Source organism: Taeniopygia guttata, chromosome 8, assembly GCF_048771995.1.
Source record: "Taeniopygia guttata chromosome 8, bTaeGut7.mat, whole genome shotgun sequence".
In the NCBI taxonomy this organism is placed as follows: domain Eukaryota; kingdom Metazoa; phylum Chordata; class Aves; order Passeriformes; family Estrildidae; genus Taeniopygia; species Taeniopygia guttata.
Window position 1 is genome coordinate 22,339,016 of NC_133033.1, and position 19,120 is coordinate 22,358,135.

Below are 19,120 nucleotides of genomic sequence, written 5' to 3' on the forward strand. Positions count from 1 at the left end.
ACCACTTGTACTTTGTACCAACTGCAGAAGACAATGCTGAAGGAATCATAATGACCTGAGATTTCAAGGACATTTTGTTTCCAGAGCATAATTATTGCAGCAATGCCAGGCATGGTAATGGATCACTTAGCACTGTACGATATTTCTTTGAACTAAGTCCTTCATGTATCATAAACTAGCAAGAGAAGAAGTGTTACCTAGGCTTGTGCTAAGCCAAAATGCCCGCTGAACTTGTACAGTTTGGCAATAAGCTGTAGGATGCTTTGTAGACTGCCAAGAAACCACATTGTACTCAAGACAGAGCAAATAATAGCAGCAGCAAATAAAGAAAAAACTAGGTAGTTATCTAGGGAATAAAACCCAAACCCTTCCCCAGGCCCCCAACAACATAAAAGAAACTATCCCTGTCCCAGGGAGCACTTCCCTGGCTTGGTTATGCTTGCTGGCAAAATAGTTTTCATCAAGGCTGCATTTTCCTTATTAATTTCACTCATGAAAACTGATGAAGCACTTAGTTTTCTACTTTCCAAATGAGGGATTTGCTATGGAAACAGTAAGACCCAAGAAGCCAATTACCCACTAATGATGTTTTTATGTGCTTGCTATTCAGATTAGAGTGAAATGTAAGGCTCAGCTTAAAATCTAAAGTGCCTTGCTCTAGAACTTTCTTTTTCCATGCAAAATCAAAACAGAGAAACATACCAAACAGAGAAACTAATTTTTACAGTTTAGGTTCAGTTTAACTATTCTGCAGAAAAGAAAGGTGGGCATGCACAAGGAATATCCTAAAAGAGCAGATGGCTGAGAGGTAAGTAGATTTTTGTCTTTAATGCAAGAAAACCATAGTAATCTTGATTGTTCTATTTTTATTGACACCACTGTTTCACTATAGAATAACTGAATAAAAGAATTGGTTCTACTTAGAATATTATTTGAAACAGTTTGCTATTGAATTAGTTTCATTGTAATGTACTATTAAAAAGGAAACCAACCAACCAACAACAAACCCAAAGTCGAAGTTCAATATGTGTAAACTGCGAGGAAACTGCAGGGCTGTGAGTACGAGCAGTACAGCAACACTCAGGAGATAACAAATGCTTTAAGAACATTCAGTACTTTTATTATATTTTTAAATGCAAGACCTGCGAGTCACACTTTGTTCAGTATCCATTTACAGATCACAAATACAGAATGCATGTTGTGGAATACGGCTTAATCCTCCGTTAATCCTTCTTTAAGGCTGTCAGGAAAACAAGCTCAGTTTCGGTGTCACACTGTCACTGGCAATTGGTTATCTTGGGAGAGATGGAGCTGGAAGAGCAGGAGGCAGCGCTTTCCGTCCGCTGCGGAGCGGCACCCGAGCGCGTCCCGCGAGCCGAGGGGCGCCTCCGCGGCTGCTCCCTCTGCCACCCGGGAAGCACGAACGTGGCAGTTTCATGTCCAGTGCTTCAAAATGCTCAAGCGGCAAACAAAACTCGTATTATTGAACAGAACCACGGGAAGCAGAAAACCCGTGAATTTCACAAGCCCCTAGGCGCACTGCTTCAAAGCAGGGGTCAGCCCCGGCGGGGTGTCATGGCGCAGAGCCGGCGGCAGCTCGGCCATCGCTAGTCGAGCTCTCCTGGCTCCTGCCCGCTGCTTTCAGCCTCGGGGGCGCGGTCCCGCCCGCGCAGCCGCCGCGCCCCGCCCCGCTCGGAAGCGCCGCCGTGACCCCGCTGACGCGGGCGGCGGGCCCGGAAGCGGCGGGCGCGGGGCCGGAGCGGGGGCAGCGGCGTTGGGCGGCCGAGCGGCCCCGGGAGCGCCCGGCGCCGCGCAGGTGCGACGGACGGGGCCGCGCCGGGGGGCGCGGGGGAGCGGGACGGGACGGGACAGGGGAGGGCGCGGCCATTTTAAGCGCCGCGGGACGGCGGCGGCCTCGGTGCCCCTGCGCTCGGTGGCGCTGATCCCGCTCGGGCCGGCCCTGCCCCGCCCGGCCCCGCCCTGTCTCGGCGGGGAACGGGAGCAGCGTCCCCGGGCCGGGGCAGCGCGGCCGCTCGGCGGGGACGGGCGCGGCAGGGCCGGGCGGCCCCGGCGGGCGCTGGGGGTCCGGCCCGCCTGGGGAGCAGCCGTGCTGGCTTTGCCCCGCTGGGGTGAAACGCACAGAGAGCAAGCTGCGGGGCAGTAATAACAACAACAGTGCGCGGCCGTCCCGGTGTGCGGCACGGGCTAAATGCGGCCGGGAGCCGAGCGGAGCCAGCCCGGCCGCCGCCTTAGAGCTAAGAATAGGCAGTGTCTGCTCGCTGGCTCGCAGCAGGTTATGCCGCGGTCTGCAGCGCAGAGAGATTTTAGTGATTTAATAAAGCCTCAGTTGCGCACATACATAAAACTAACAGTGAAATATAGAAAGCGTTATTAAAAATTGAAGTAATGTTTAAGCGCTAAGAATACTTATTATCATAATTCTTTTGGCAGAGTATGAAATTACTGTTGCATAATTTCTTAAGGTCCAGAGCAGAGCCAAGTCTTCACGGGAACTCTTTGGTAATCACCTATGAAGCTCCTGATCCTGAAGTTGCACTTTTGCAATGAAGAAAAGGAGACGGCTCGCTGCAAGTCTAAATGAAAAGGTTCATCTTGGCCATGAGAAAGATACTTCAGAACAGATTCTTGTAGTGGACTGTGCGCAAGAAATTGTCTCCAAGTCTACAGAAATAGCTCCTGCAGATCAGCTTGAATCTTCCCAAGAACTTTCACCATCACCAGAACAGAGAAAGCTCCTAAGCTCATTGCAATATAACAAAAATCTACTTAAATACTTAAATGATGATAGACAGAAACATCCATCGTTTTGTGATTTACTCATAATTGTAGAAGGCAAAGAATTTAGTGCTCACAAAGTTGTTGTGGCTGTTGGGAGTAGTTATTTTCATGCCTGTTTGAGCAAAAATCCAAGCATTGATGTTGTCACGTTAGATCATGTAACTCATTCTGTCTTTCAGCATTTGCTTGAGTTTCTTTACACTTCTGAGTTTTTTGTGTATAAAAATGAAATTCCATTAGTGCTGGAAGCAGCAAAATTTTTAGATATCATAGATGCAGTGAAGTTACTAAATAACGAAAGTGTTTCCAGTGTACAGACTGATGTGGTTACTGATGCACCTACACCAGTAGAAACACTCAGTGAACTGACAGGTAAACTATTAAATAGTCATCAGTGCACTTTTTGTGGTCGAAGTTTCTGTTACAAGAAGTCCTTAGAAAATCATTTGGCTAAAGCCCACCGCCCCCTTTCCCTGGAACAAAAGCATGGGTTAAAAATGGTTGAGAAGGCCAGCTTTTCCACCAGACGCTCCACGAGAAGCCGCAAATGTCCAGTGAAGTTCGGTATCAGTGACAATGAAAGTGGTGATGCCTCTGACAGCAACTTGGAAAAAGTCAGTTCTGACAAGGAGACATCTGAGAGAAGTGAATTTGAAGACAGTGAAAGTGAGTGCAATGTGGATGAAGATGGGCAGGAAGAGGAAATGTCAGGTGAAGATTCGGAATCTGAAGAACAAAGCGAAAAGGAACAGAATGATGCTGAAGAGGGTTCTGAGGCAGTTGACTCAATGGGGAATATTCCTGAAGGCTTAGCTCCAGTCATCATTCAAAGCAGTAGCAAAAAACTACTGCAGTGTCCCAAGTGTGACAAAAAGTTTGATCGAATAGGTAAGAGTGAGTTTGGTTTATATCCTTCATGGTGGTGCTGTTTGTGTGGGAAATAAACCAAGTTTTTCTCTGTCCTGGAGAGTGAATATAAGAATTTCTGGATCATCTCACTGGTCCAGTGTGCTGCTATTTTCTTGAAGTGTTTCAAGTTGTTGTGTCTGTGGTGCTGAATAGTTTCAATAAATTATCTGAGCACATTATTTTAAAAAACTGCAAATACTATATTTATTTCTCTTCCACTGCTCTGGATTCTGGTTGTTAGTACAGTGTGTAAAAGCACAGCTACTGTGCAGAAATAAATGGCCTGTGAGTATTTAGGGTTGGAATGGTACATTTTGGTTCTGCATGCATTGGAAGCCCCTTTCTCTTTGCACTTTCATAACTTAGAATTCTAGTTCTGTGCTCAAATAAATCCATGACAAGCATGCATTAAAAGAAGTGATACATAAAGTATTTCTTTATAAGCTTGTATTCCAATGGACGATTGACTTACATGTTAAATTTATGAGCTGCAGAAGCTCATAAATTTACTATACAGCAGCATGCATGTATATTCTACAGAGAAAAAAAGTAAAACCTAGTACAAAGCAGAGAGACTGCTATTGACTCAAGGTAGATTTATCCACAGGACAGAATTTTGTCCTCTGAAAAAAACATTGGCAAACAGAATAGGGAATGCAAGCCGTGTGAAAGAAATGAGAGAGTAGCATTTTTGTTTCTGGTAGTATGTTGGGTCCCAAATAATGTGCAAGGGTTTGTATCATTCACTCAGTGTTCTGCTACTTGAAAGTACCTTAAGATTACCCGTTTGTTGTGAGGCTGTTCACCATTCTGCAAAGGTACTCATGATCAGTGTAGTGAAAGAATAGGACTGTAATTTGCAGTATAGTATTTAAGGTCAGACTATACTGTAGGGTTGAACAAGACTGACTTGTAACCCTTGCACAAACTTAGGAAGATGGGAGTGTTTGTAGAGACCTAGGATTAAACACATAAGTGAGCACTGGGCAGTTCTCAGTGGTGTAAGCCAGTAAGAATCTTTGGATGGATGTGGAGGGTACTTAGAGCTTGACTGTATGTGAGATTATAGAACAAACCCCAGACATTCCTATTGCAGGTGATCCCTGTTACAGTTCATGCTAACAGATTTGACTCTGTTGTCCAGGCAAATACGAGACCCACACTCGTGTCCACACGGGTGAGAAGCCTTTTGAATGTGATATTTGTCACCAGCGCTACTCAACCAAGTCCAACCTGACAGTGCACAGAAAGAAGCACTCCAGTGACACTGACTTCCTTAAGAAGGAGCACAAATGTCCCTATTGCAATAAGCTGCATGCAAGCAAGAAGACCTTAGCAAAGCACGTGAAGAGGCAAGTATTGCAGAATGTGTCTGGTATTTCTGAAGAAGCATTTTTCATTTTAAATAGAAAGATAAGCATATATATAAACACAACATATTCTGCATTATATTTATAACTATTTCTTCAAATACCTGCCTTTTCAGAGGGCACAGGGATAGCAGTATCACCTAACCTGCTGTAAGAAATAGCAGTAGTGCTTCTGTGGGGGTTCTGCCAAAAGTTTTTATTATAAATTTTAGAATCTTTCAGATAAGCTGGCACAGTAAGAACATATCAGAGTTAAAAATTACCTGACTGCTTTTAATTTGAAGGTAGAATAAAATATGTTGTTTAGTTTTAGATATCAGTTCTTTACTGTTGATAAGAGAGGTCTAAACCATTTCTGTGCAGATTCTTATAGATAAATAATTTATGGCAGGTCTAACTATAAGGTATTATTATTTACATACTGCCTTTTTTCTTTTTGCTTTGTAAATATCTATAAGTTGAAACTTATGCCTCTTGTCTTATCAAATGTTGTATGAAGTTCTACAGGAATCCATAGTCAGCACCGCTTTCCAGTTACTTGTGTCATTAGAATTGTTTCAGCATCAGTATTCTGTTCTGCCAGTGTGGTGATCAACTCCCATGACATATAAAGCTTAGAATAGATATTTAGTATTTGGATTATCTTCATCTTGGAAAGTTATGACTACTTTCAGCTTTTTTCTCCTAGGTTTCATCCAGAGAATGTACAAGAATTTCTTTCTATCAAGAAGACAAAGAATGAAGGTTGGAAATGTGATGTAAGTAATACTTCAGTACTTTTTTTTTCCCCCATACAGAGTTTATCTTCTCTGAACTTGAACAAAAATCTGGTATATGTTTCTGTGAAATCTCAGAAAGCTTTCTAAGGGATGTTTTTCCTCCAAGTGATAAATTTCCTTTAGCTGCTGATTTAAGGACTGAACTTTGTCTGTATGTACAGCCTCTGGTCAGATAAATAATCCCAATTTGAATTCTAAAATAGTTAGAGGCAGTATTTTCTCAAAAACATCAGTTTACAGATTATTAGACTTGAGTGTTATGAATGCTTTAAAATTAGTATTTGCTCTCCTGTTAATTACACATAACAAACTCTGACCATAAAGTACACTGTTACAGGAAGGATCTCTCAATTGTGAGGAAAATATATATTAAACACTTTCTCATTTAGCTGCATATGCATGTCAACAGAGTTGTAAATTTGTGCTAAATTTATCTCTGGTTGTAAAATCACAGAATCCTTTACTTGATTTTCCTGTGAGAGGTATATGTGTGAAAATACATCTGCTCTAAAAAGGAATTTGTAGAATTTCCATTCTCTATGTGTATGCTGCCAAGTAATGTTTTAAGGTTTCACATGTGGGGTTTTGGTGTTGCTATTTTTTAAGGGAATTAGTTTCCTTTATGTTTTTAGGGCAGCTGTTTTGTTTGTGCAAGCTGCTGTCTGCTGCAGTATGTCTGTAATATTAGGTGCTGTAACATAATTACAAACCTTGTTTTATATGGGAACTTTCACTTGTAAACATACAGTAGGAGGTTGGGAGATACCAGCCGTAGGAATTTGTATTGTTCATTATGCAGCTGGTGGGATTGTGGTTCAAGGCTATTACCTGGTTCATCAAAGGGTGTTATCTTCCAGGTGAGGCTGTATTGTGTGAACCTGTTACAGATTCTGTTTGTTACTAGATAAGGAACACAGTAACGGGAGACTCAGTTGTGCAACATTGTTGACATTCATTCATGGGAAAATGTGTTGCCAGATGAGTGATTTGATAAACTCCACTTCCTGGTTTGTGGGTTTATTTTTTAAATTGAAAATTCTAAGTAGACATTTTTAAAGAAATGAGCTCCTGTAGAGCTCATGTGCATTAAAAATGGACTTGAATTAAAAGCGGGTAGAATTACAACTTTTACAGCAGTTGGACATTGAACAGGACCCTTGGGTGCTGTGCTGTGACTTTGTTTGTTCATGTGGCGTGTTCTGAGGGCACAGGTGCCACAGCTGTCAGCTGCAGGATTCACTAAGGTTATTGGTTTATGCTGTAATCTGTCTGTGAACAACAGGATTTGCTGACCATATTTTAATCCTTGAGGAATATGAGCAAATTTACACAAACAATATATATTAATAGTAAGGAAAAACAAGAGGACTATTATACTTTATGCAAGTATGGATTTTCTTAAATCTCTATTTAACATTAATGATTTTTTAAACAAATAGAGCTGCTGGTTTTGGTTTCCTTATTCATGTGTGCTTGGTGAAGCTGATTGCAGGGGTTAATGTGTGGGAGTTGTAGTGCTCAGCTGAACTGTCATAAACACCAGAGGAGTCTCACAGGGAAATATGTGAGCACTTAGTGTGTTGAAGCATAGGACCCTGATGATAAATTATAATACCTGGTTTAAATGCCTGAATTTGAGCTGTGGATTCAATTCTGTAATTGTACTGCATACTTACTTAAGTCACTACTAATAATTCTTGAATGTTTTGGTTTTGGTTAATCTGAAAACAGTACTAAAAAGCACACATAATGTTAGGCTTGTGATGGTCCTGTAGTTCTAAAATGTATTTTGAGTTACATTTCCTTGTTGGTATTGGCATTTTCTCTTTAATACCTGCTGTCAGAGAATTTCCCAGAGGAGATAAAGGAACAGGTATGACTTTGGTTCTGCAGTAGCTTATACTACAACAACTTCTACCACAGTCCAACTAAACTGTTTCAGCATCCAAAACCAAGCCAAAGCTATTTGCTTTTTTCCACTGGGTTATTCTTGGCTGAGTTACTGTGTTGAAGAACCCTAGGAAGGGAATCTGGGAAGTGCTGGAATCAGTAGAAAGAAGGACTGGAGAGGAACATATAACTGCATGCAGGAGTTGCCAGTAGTTGATTTAGGCTGGATCTGCATCCTGATCTATGCAATTACAGTCCACTGTGGTTTATGTAGAGCACGGGTTTGTTTTGATGTTGACAAAAACCTACTGGCATAGAGTAGGTTTTTGAAGAATACATGTTTAATCTTACATTGCTAAAGAGAGCAGATGAAATAAACTGTTATGAGTTTATGAATAGGAAAAGAATGTGGTTATAATGGGTGTATCTTTGACAAAGTGTGTTATCATTTCAGATTTGTAAGAAATCTTTCACTCGAAGACCTCACTTAGAAGAGCATATGATCCTTCACTCTCAGGATAAACCCTTCAAATGTACCTACTGTGAAGAGCATTTTAAATCCCGCTTTGCAAGACTGAAACATCAAGAAAAGTTCCATCTCGGTATAGAAGCTTCCTTCTGAATGTAAACACTAGATTTAAAGTAAAACATTCCCCCACCATTTTATGTCCTGGTCAGTCTGGTTTCCACCCCACATTCTTTTACAATTCTCTCTTCCACTTTGGTGGAGAGTTGTTGGAAGGTATTTTTGATGGTTGGGTTTTTACTTTTGTGTTCAGCTGTCTTTTTGAGGCATTGTCTTGTACCCAAAAAAGTCAGAATTTGGGGGAGGAAGAAGAATTAAGGTTAGTTTGATTTGAAAGTTTTTTGCACGAAATTGATTCTCAGTTAGAGAGTCAGATTCTTCCTCAAGTTTTCAGAAGACCTTTTCCTTTCCTTTCAAACTTGATTTGAAAGTTTTTTGCACGAAATTGATTCTCAGTTAGAGAGTCAGATTCTTCCTCAAGTTTTCAGAAGACCTTTTCCTTTCCTCCTAAAGTATTCTGCAGACTTTTTTCATACTACTGATTATTGGGTAGGAACTAGCTGGGTGATAAGAATTTTTTATTTCCAGTGATCTAAGTGAGCTTAATTGCTTTTGGCTGTGAATTCTGATTTTTTGCTTTACGGTCATGAAAGTTGCCAAAATGACAGATCTTAGAAGTAACTTAGCAGAAAGCTCACAAAAGCTAACTGAAGTATGCTGACTGCACTAAAGAGGAATCATTTGTTAGGCAAAGCTTTTGCTTTGTAAATTGATGAGGGTTTTCAAAAGTAACCAGTCTGGGCTTGCTGTTTATTTTAGCTGATAGTCAATCCTACTCTGTGTGTCTGTCTCCCTGTAGGGCCTTTTCCTTGTGATATTTGTGGCCGCCAGTTTAATGACACAGGGAATCTGAAACGCCACATAGAATGTACCCATGGGGGAAAGAGGAAATGGACATGTTTCATCTGTGGGAAATCCGTCAGGGAACGGTAAGGACTTGCCTGACTACTTGAACTTCAGCAGAACACAGCAATAGTTTGCATGCTTGGATTGCTCTTGAATATGCTTGGAGTTTTTAACATAAATGAAATCATTTCAGAGTATCAATGTATTAAAAGGTAGTGTGAGTGGTAGCATGGGATTTTTTGATCACCCCTAAAATTAAGGGCGACAGCTGTAGGTAATTAATTATGAAGTGCAAATATATTAAGAAAGTCTTACCTCTCATTCACTTCATTTAAGTTTCTTACTTAAGAAACTTAGGTTTCTTAAGTTGTTAAGAAACTTAAGTTCTTAACTTAAGTTGTTAAGAAACTTAAGTTTCTCTGTTGTGCAAAAACATCTTGCAATTTTTTGGGAAAGATGTTTTCTTTAATGTATGTTTTCCAAATTTACATTGGGACAGTGTTTTATTTCTTTCATGGTACTGTTTCTAGACTCAGTTGGTTCAGTAAATACATTGCCAGACCTATTGAATGCATGTGTTGGTGTGTATATCTGAAATTATACAGTCACTCGGAGCTACTGTGATCCATCATGGTGAAAGAAATTGAGAAAATGATAATATGCTTCACTTTAAAGTGGCAAGGGACATTGCTTAAAATGGAATTTTACTGGCTTTTATTAAACAGAACAACTTTGAAAGAACATCTGAGAATTCACAGTGGAGAGAAGCCTCATCTTTGCAGTATTTGTGGGCAGAGTTTTCGTCATGGAAGCTCTTACAGGTATAGATTTTTATTAAACAAGCTGCTAAACTATTTTGGTGATATATATGTATTCATGTTATTGACATAATTCTTTGTAATGTATGTGTCTGATGTACTCCACCTCTGAGAACATTAGTAAATGTTCTAAACATCTTTCAATTTAAAAAATATATTGCTGATCTGTGAGAACTCATTTCATTTGCAATACATTAATGGCTTAAACACAAAAAAAAAACCCCAAAAACCTACAAATCTTTTCTCAAAGTTGAGTTTTTTGTACACGTAAAATTTCAATTTGTTATTCAAAGAGAAAATAAGCAGAGGACTAAAACACCCCACTAAATTAATTTCACATAAGAGAGCTCAGCTCAGTTCTCTCGTGCTTTCTAAGAACAATTCAGGTGCAGTTCAGCTGCAAGTTACTTCCTGATACTTATGTGAAGCATTAAAGACTGCATTTTCTGCTGTTTTGCATTCAATTAGCAGTACATATTATTTAAACAAAATTGTATTTTATGGTCATGTTTATGACTCAATATGCAGACTTCATCTAAGAGTGCATCATGATGACAAGAGATATGAATGTGAAGAATGTGGGAAAACGTTTATTCGGCATGACCATCTGACAAAACACAAAAAAATACATTCAGGTAGGTATTTTCTTTGGAAACTGGCTTCAAAATTACTATTTTGAAATAAAACCAAATAAAAAGTTAATGATGGAATCTTTTTGTCAGTGCATGCAATGTTTTAGGCCTGATAAAAGTTCCTGCCACTCTTTTTAAGGTCTACCAAAGTGAAGTTAATCTTACGTGTTTTAAAGGTTTAAAAGCCAAATGTTTCCTCCATGATACCATAGAAAGCTGAGGGACAGTCAAAAACATGTAACAATGAATTGCTTTAACAATCATAAATACAAAAAGCAAAAGTGAAAAAGGAGGATTTTTTTTTTATGATTCCAGATTTCTTTTTTTTAATAGCAATTGGGTGAAACATTATTGCCACAACACAGGAGAAGCTGTCAGAGTCTCTGTCAAAGTTTGAACACTGATCACTTCAATGTAAAGAGCATCAGAGAGGTGTTTCTGAAGTCTCTTTTGTGGGAAAGAGGGAAGGAAGGCTGAGGGAATCCGCCCTATGAACAGATTGGGATGATCAGGAGGAAGAAAAAAACATCTGTTTCTCTGAGAGCAGAAAGGTTATCAAATGTATAGGAAGAGCAAAGATTCACCAGTGACTTTTTCACAACAGGATCCAGAGGAAATACGACCTTCTAGGAGGCAAAATACTTTGTAGGCAGCATGGAAGTATGAAAGTGATCAGAGTCTAAACTTCCTGAGTCTTTATGTGAAAGACAGCTTCTTTCCAGGTGTTTGAAATCATAATGTCTGCTATTAAATAGAGAAATCTTTGAAAAGTCCAAGTACCAAAAAAAAAAAAAAAAAAAGAAAAAAGAAATCCTCTTTTCTGCTCTATTTGCTTTTCCCCCTCTAGAAAGTTACATTCTTTGACTGTCCACACCCCTATTTACATGAGAAGAAATATTCTGTGGAAGATCTCAAGATGACTAAAAAGCATCAAGATACTCTTAAACAGCAGCATAAAAGAAAAAGGTAACTATGTCCACAAGGATGAATAAAATGATAAATACTGAGGTGTCATTTTAAATTACACAAATTAGTAGCTGAAAATAATTGGTATGTTTCAATAAGCTTCTCTTCAAAACAGCTGAATTATTGAAGGTACCACATTTCAGGTCATAATGAAGAGAGTACATTCCCAGTCATGCACTTGTGCTCCCATGCAGTGAGTGTCTGGGGAACTCTCTTGACTTGGAGCACAAAATTCTTTGTTGGAATCATATGGACTAGTCCTATTTAACAAGTGGTAAAGTCCCTACTCTGATAGAACCAGTGTGCTTCCTAAACTTTCTTCTTTAATAGGAGAGAATCCTTCTCCAAGTGAGGTGTGGAGGAGCTTGATTGACTGAACTTTGGGAACATGATTATAGGTCATAGACATTTAGTAAGTTCCAAAAAGATTTAACCAAAATTTGTTGAATTTTGCTCTTGTAGGTGAAAAAGCACATCAGTGTGAGGAATGTGGAAAATGTTTTGGCCGTCGAGATCACCTCACTGTTCATTATAAAAGTGTTCATCTAGGAGAAAAAGTTTGGCAGAAGTAAGTGTGAGGTTTTTACAACTGCATAAATGCTTCTGTACTGTAACTGGTTTTGTTACGACTTGCATGTGTGAGCAGAATTCTGCTTTTCTGTGTATTTGTCATGCCTGTACCTCAGGCTTCATAGAGATGTTATTACAGTTTGAAGGGGATGTCAGAAAATTGCCTTCACAATTTAAGCTAGGTATTTAATTTGTAGCACTATTAAATAAATAATAGCATTAAAAAGGATCAGACTTTAATTTGTCAATTATCTGTCTCAGTGTTGTTCTTAATTGTTGGTTTGCTGTTATATTGTCATTGCAGACTAGTTAAAACTGAATTACTAGTCATTATGTAAGCACAGGAAGAGTTATTTCACATTTAAGGTGTTTTAGAAGCTGGCAGCAGATTAGTGGCTCTGAAAGGAGGTAAAAACTTTGAAACCCAAGTTGTGTTTCTAACGTGAAAATGCAATAGGGTTTTAAAACCCTTGAGCTCTAAAAATAAACCTCGCAGCCATTTGAAATAAACAGCTCCGGTTATTTTCAAATGATGTGTTTCAGCTGTTAGTACTCATTAGTGTTGTGTAGAAGCCATTAAAGATGTGTCCGACTTAAAAGTACAGAACGTTGCTTATTCTGTTTTTTTCCCTTGGTAGGCAGTAGCCTACCTAGAAATTCTGCCATTCCTAGAACCTTATTTATGGCCTGATTCTGTCAAAGTAAAAGCTTCTTTGTGGGTGTTGGGCAAAAAAAAAATGCTACTTAAGGAGGTTTTTGGGGTTAAAAAAGAAGTTTTAGTGGCTTTTGTTCTTTGAATACTTAAGTGCCATCCTGACAGAGAATAAAGTTGAATATTGAAAAGAGTCTTATTGACCTTATTGGTATGTAGATGCCAGGAAACAGGCATATAAGTGAGGAAATTTGGAAAGTTTGGTATTAAGCTATTTTGCAGTTAAAGAGTTCAGGAAGGATTGTGGACATTACTGTTAATTGGTTACAAAAAAAGTAACATGAAATGTCTTTTTTTCTTTAAAGATATAAAGCAACATTTCACCAGTGTGAAGTCTGTAAGAAAGTTTTTAAAGGGAAATCAAGTTTGGAAATGCATTTTAGGACACATTCAGGTAACAAGAAAATAAACCCCAACCAAACCACAAAGCACATAAAAATGTATTTTTGTGCATCAATATTGATTCAATGATTTTATTCCTTATGGTTGTTGAGCATTCAGGATGAGAGAAGGAGAAAGCAGCAAGATTTTATTCATTGTTATATACTAACCATTGCTGAATACTGTTTTATGATTGTTTAGCTGGAATACTGATAATCTCAGCCCAGGTTTGTGGGGCACTTTTTGCACCTCCTCCTTTAGTTCACTGGTATGCGTGTTCTTGCCAAATTTATCCAGACTTTCTAAATGTTTCTGTGCTCCAGAGATTACTGCATTTCAAGTGGTAATCTAAATAAGTAGTGAACTCCCTTTGGAGAGGGCTATGTCCTTTCTCTTTGACTTTTCTTTTCCTGCCTTGTGTTTAGGAAAATCATTGCCTTTTGAAACATATAGATGTAAAAATTGAGCTCATTTAATTCCAGTATCATAACAGTTAAAAGACTATTATTTTTAATTTGGTTTGTATTCTAATGTAAGTCCAGAGTACTGAGAGAATTGTACGTAAGGAGAAGAGTATGCCAATATAACTTCTAAACAAATTCCCAATCACTCTCTTGATTGTGGAATAGATGCTGAACTTACAGTTTGTTTTCAGTACAATTGTTTCATGGTAGGTCTTGATGCCTTAATCCCTGGAAGGTATTTGCATATTTATGTGTGATATGATGTTACTCAGAGTAACTAATGGTTACTTCTCTGTCTTTACAGGTGAGAAGCCCTACAAATGTCAGATCTGTAATCAGTCTTTCAGAATAAAGAAGACATTAACAAAACACATGGTTATTCATTCAGATGCTCGACCTTTTAACTGCCAACACTGCAATGCAACATTTAAACGAAAAGACAAGCTGAAGTATCATATTGATCACGTTCATGGGTCTAAGGCTGCAGAAGAGGCATTGGCATCTTCGGAGGAAAAGCTAGTCTCCTTACCAGTGCAGTACACCTCTGATGACAAAATTTACCAAACTGAGGCTAAACAGTATGTGGAACAGTCCAAAGCATATCAATCAGAAGCCAAAACTTTGCTGCAGAATGTATCCCCGGAAGTGTGTGTGCCTGTGACTCTGGTCCCCGTTGCCATGCCAGACCCCCAAGCAGAGCTGGTGCAGCACAGCGCTCCGTCCCATGGCATCCTGCCCCCGCAGCCGGAGCAGCCGGATTATCAGCGAGCAGCGGAGCTCTCCTTCCTCGAGAAATACGCCCTGACTCCACAGCCTGCAAATATCGTTCATCCTGTGAGGCCTGAGCAGATGCTGGATCCTAGAGACCAGTCGTATCTTGGAACTCTGCTGGGGCTCGATACAACTCCCACTGTACAGAGTATTTCAAACAACGAACATTCATGATCAGACCATAACATTCCACCGAATTTGCTAAGCCAGTGGCCACCAGAAGGCTGATGTGGCAACTAAGATTTATATTTTGTATTTTATTTGGACTCATTAAGTCTCCTGCATAGTTTTGGGAAAGCAATTTGTTTACATAATATTTGAACATTTAGGCACAATTTGATGCATACGAAAGAGTGATTTTAAGAGTTTTTAAAAATCTTATGGATGGTCTTTTAAAAATAATGCTCTGAAATATCTTTTAAGGATAGTGGCTGAAAATGTAATTACATATCTGGCTATTAATTTATAAAAATTGTTTGCCTTTCTGCATTTCACTTTGAGTTAATGTTTTAAATGGAATAGAAAGAATTGTAAAAGAATAAGGACTATTTAAAATTCATGAAAGTTTCTAAGGGCAGGCAGGGCTATGAAACACAAACTTTGAATTATGTTTCGCACAGAAGTTAATATATAATTTTCTTGAACCTGAGGCATTTTTGGAGGGTTTTAAAAGTGGCTGGACTGTGGAGCCTAGCCAGTGAACACAGGCACTAGGTTCTTCTGAAAAGTTATTTATGATACTTTATGAAGACACTAAACAAGGTGTTCAGTGATCCCCCTGAGGACAATTAGGCTGCTTAAATTTGGCTTCTTAGTTCTTCTTTCATCTCTAATACCGAAGAATGTGGGAAGAGCTAGACAATGGTATTGTCAATTTTCTACACTTAGTTCTATATAATTTTAAGATGCATTTTTTTTCTTGCATTTTCAATCTTCTTTGTCTTCTAAAGTGTACCCCACACTCTAACTTCAAAAGAAATGGGAACATTTACAAGGTCATTTTCATCCATGAACAGTCACAAAAGGTTGGCGTGGTTGACCCTTGCTAAAGCATAAATGATATCAGGGTCCCACATTAATGTGCCCATTTTCAGGTTATGTGTGATAGAGGAGAAATTTAAAGACTGTTCCAGAACAGTATGTTATTTCTATTTTAAAAAATAGAAAATCAGTAATGCTAAATCTCTTGTGAGTTGCTAATTAAATTGTTTTGTTTCCCACTTTCTTGTACTGTGTTTATAAACCAAAGTTCACCTCTTGAGAGTATTTTATGTCTAATTATTTTTAGCTCTTTCTTTACTAGACATAATGGGTTTTTTTTAAAAAAAAACCCATTTAGAACTACAAGTCTGGTGTCACCATGAAATCTAGTATAGTTTAACTTCATCAAGCTTTCTCTTTTAAGTGTACTTTAAAAATAATTATTCTGTGTTTGTTTGGTGAATATGATGCCAAAGAAAGTATCTGAAGTAACTTTATAATCTTCATAATTCCTCACAAGAATTGCATAATAAGATTCCCATATTACTAAGATGAGAATTAAGATTGAAATTTTCCTCCAGTTTTCTCTATTCTTAAATTATTATCTCAAAGAATCTTTAAAATGGGAAACTGGATTTATGTGTATTGTTGTAACTGTTAAATTTATTCAATGAGCTGAGCACAAGGGAGTTGTGGTGACTCTCTTATGACAGTTCTACAAACTCATTTGAGATTGTATTCAGATACTTTGGTGTTAGATTCTATTAATCATCTACTTCAGTGTTGAGCAGTTTGCAGGAGAGGGGCCAGAACTGCCTGAATGTTCATATTTTGAAGCTTGTACCCTAATAGATTCTTAACCTAAACACACCAAAGATTTCTGTTAGCTGTTAAATAGTGGCAGAGTTATAGAATTTTAAGTGTTACCGATATTTAAATAGGACTTAGCCAAAGAAGCACAATAGAAGTCCTAAACTTTAAAAGTTCAGTTTCTAAAACAGGACTACATATGTTTAAGTGTTCTATGTTTGTATCTCTAAAGTAAGATTTAGAGCTGTGCTCTGGGAATGTTCAGACTGACATGCTGTAAATAGATCTGGGAAGAAGCTGAAGACTAGCAAATACACAGCAATAACAAGGCCATTGAATGCCACCTTCTGAAAGGACACTATCAAGTACTACCCTTTCTGCTTTCTAACTCCACCTTTCATCTCCTTTCCAAATAAAACTGTTTCTGTCACCTTTACACTCCATGGCTTGAAAGTGGCTGGTTTATGTGTACTTTTCAAGTCTACATGTGTGTATCATATTCATAGGCACATGAAACATGATTTCTGCTGCATTTCTAATTGTACTGTTGAAAGTAACCCAACATCAGTGGTGTCAGTGCAGTGCTCAGACTAAAAGCCTAATTCTTTGTTATTTCTTGTTTTTCTTGTCCTACATTAGAAATAAGTGTTGTGGGCTTTTGGCAAAAGGGTAGCTTCAAAGTGGTTGGTAAATAATTGTTTCTTCTAAAGTCCAGTCTGTTTGGAAGGCACTCTAGGAAAACACTGAAATGGAATTTGGAGCATATTTACTTGATAATGTCCTTTTAAAAATTCTTTCATAATTGTGCCTTTTATATCTATTCTAAAGAATGGCTTTTTTCTCTTTTTGAGTTGTTTATTCAGAAAACATGAAGGTCAATAACTTTTGAAGGGCTCCATGTTTGTGCGTGCCCAACAAGAAATGGACTATAAAAGGACTCATTTTTGAGAAAAACGAGTGTGCTCTTTGCTGTTTGGGTCACCAGAATTACTAGTCATTCCTGGAAAAAATTACCTACTAGTTTTTCGGTGTTTTTTGTTTGCAGATAACCCTACTAGTTAGTGTTTGTACCTGCTGGTCAGGCTGGATCATTGCCAGTTGACAGTGAAAGACAATAGGAAAGCTTATGTGCTAGATACATAGTTTTTATTTTTATTTAATATCATGAGCTATAATTCATATGGCTTTACATCTACTTAAAATTCATATATGAGCAAAGTAAATTTTCATGGGCTGGGACTTCATTTGGTAGGTGGAAGTATCTGGTTTCTGCTTGATAGAAGATAATCGGTTGTAGGAGGACTGGGGTCAAAGGGCAGAGGACTGTGCCTCACAGCTCATGGTTGGAACTCCTCAGTATCTGCTCCCCCTATTTCAGTATGTGCTCTCATCAGATGTGGGTGCTGTTGATGTGGAGGGGGCATTTACAATAAATGTTTTATCAGGCAGTCCCTAGATCAGCTGAGTGTTTATTGCCAAAGAAGGAAGAAGCAGGTGTCTCTTAAAAAGATCTGTAAAGAGTGTTTAGGGCACATTGCAAAAAGTTGATCTTTTCCACATGCTGACCTTTGGGAAGAAAAGTGGAGTCTGTGCTGGTACTCCAGACTGCTGTGTGATTCTGAGAACGTAGTGCACTCGTTCTGTTCAAATATTAAATTCTGTATGTTTTTGCTATACAAATTTCTGGTTGTAGACTGAGTTACTGCCTTTAATGCTTTCAGTGGGTTTTGTGTTCATTTTATTTATTTGCATTGGAATTTCCTCTTTGAGCACTGACACTTTTCTTAGAGAGGTGTATCCCTCATGGGTTCTTTTCATGCTGAACATCAGTCATTGTAATGGTGAAGATATTTTTCTGTAAGGCAGTGGTTTCCTTTAAAATATAGTGCTACTATAGTCTGGATTATAATTCCAGTAGTTGTTCCTAAAGATGGGTCATGCCAAACCACAATGACAAAAGATGTATTTGGTGTCATCAAATAGCTGAGCTTATTTCCCTATGGCAAATGTGGAAGAGCCTCCAGAACTGAAGATCGCTTCCAAGGAGTTGCTTTGCAATGTGCTTGATCAAACAGGAAACGTGTTATGGACTGCTAAGGAATAAATGACCCTCCAGTTTTTAAATTAAAAATAACTTCTGTGTAGGAGCTCATGAATGTAGAATTATGAATGAATTCTGTTGTAGATGAATAGGGGTATTTTTTCCTTGATAAAATAAAAAAGATGTGAATTTTTTTCTGTGTGGAACACACAAGCATAGCTGATCCAGTCTGTGTGTTCCCCATATGGCTGAGGCTAAAGGGAAGCAGAGTGCATTGAATCTGTAGGTCCTTGTGGCTGTTGTCCTGTGGGCTCTTGCTCTAACAGCACAGTCTCACAACAATTTGGTTATTCCATCATGTGCGTCCAAGAATGTCACTGGCAGAATGTAATGCAGGGCGGTCACCCTGCTTAAATCCAAAAGGATCTATTTCACGCCTCATTAGAAATGTTTTTGTTTAAAAGGTTTTGACGGATTAAAGATAAAAATGACAAAATTTTTTGAATCCCCCATAACCATTTTGGTCATGTTAAATGCCGGTCCTTTTATATGAAAGAATAGGGTGAAAATAACTCAATATTTTGTCACTCATCTATTGAGATAATGTGTTTTAAATGTGATTTGTACAGGTTGGTATTTTAGATGGAAGTCTTTAAAGTTGTCTTTTTAGGGGAAATCCTTTGCTGTAAGGAAAAGTTAGGAAGTGTACTGTAAATGTGGAAGTACTCAGTCCTACGTGTAATTTTGTTTGCTATGGAAAAGTAAAGTTCTTTTGTCTTAACATTGCGTGTTCCC

At 38.6% G+C, this 19,120-nt stretch overlaps 1 protein-coding gene across 2 annotated transcripts; it reads left to right on the forward strand.

Annotated features, from left to right (window-relative positions):
- Positions 1 to 1,693: 1,693 nt before the first annotated feature.
- ZBTB41 (zinc finger and BTB domain containing 41) lies at positions 1,694 to 19,106 on the forward strand. Of its 2 annotated transcripts, none has more exons than XM_030279380.4 (11): positions 1,694 to 1,816; positions 2,452 to 3,687; positions 4,853 to 5,060; positions 5,767 to 5,836; positions 8,202 to 8,349; positions 9,133 to 9,262; positions 9,905 to 10,000; positions 10,526 to 10,632; positions 12,058 to 12,163; positions 13,183 to 13,271; positions 14,027 to 19,106. In XM_030279380.4, exons 2-11 carry the CDS (start codon positions 2,565 to 2,567, stop codon positions 14,665 to 14,667), a joined length of 2,718 nt encoding a protein of 905 aa, XP_030135240.4. In that variant the 5' UTR covers positions 1,694 to 1,816; positions 2,452 to 2,564; the 3' UTR covers positions 14,668 to 19,106. The 2 variants fall into 2 exon arrangements, with proteins under 2 accessions (XP_030135240.4, XP_002192414.5); XM_002192378.7 differs by having other exon boundaries at positions 1,695 to 1,816; positions 2,484 to 3,687.
- The last annotated feature ends 14 nt before the right edge of the window (positions 19,107 to 19,120 follow it).

Excerpts from the sequence above, each read along its gene's own strand:
- ZBTB41 (XM_030279380.4), top strand. The coding sequence starts at position 2,565 with ATGAAGAAAAGGAGACGGCTCGCTGCAAGTCTAAATGAAAAGGTTCAT. Across the intron at positions 9,263-9,904 it reads GGGAAATCCGTCAGGGAACG|AACAACTTTGAAAGAACATC; the intron begins GTAAGGACTTGC and ends TTTATTAAACAG. Across the intron at positions 13,272-14,026 it reads GCATTTTAGGACACATTCAG|GTGAGAAGCCCTACAAATGT; the intron begins GTAACAAGAAAA and ends CTGTCTTTACAG.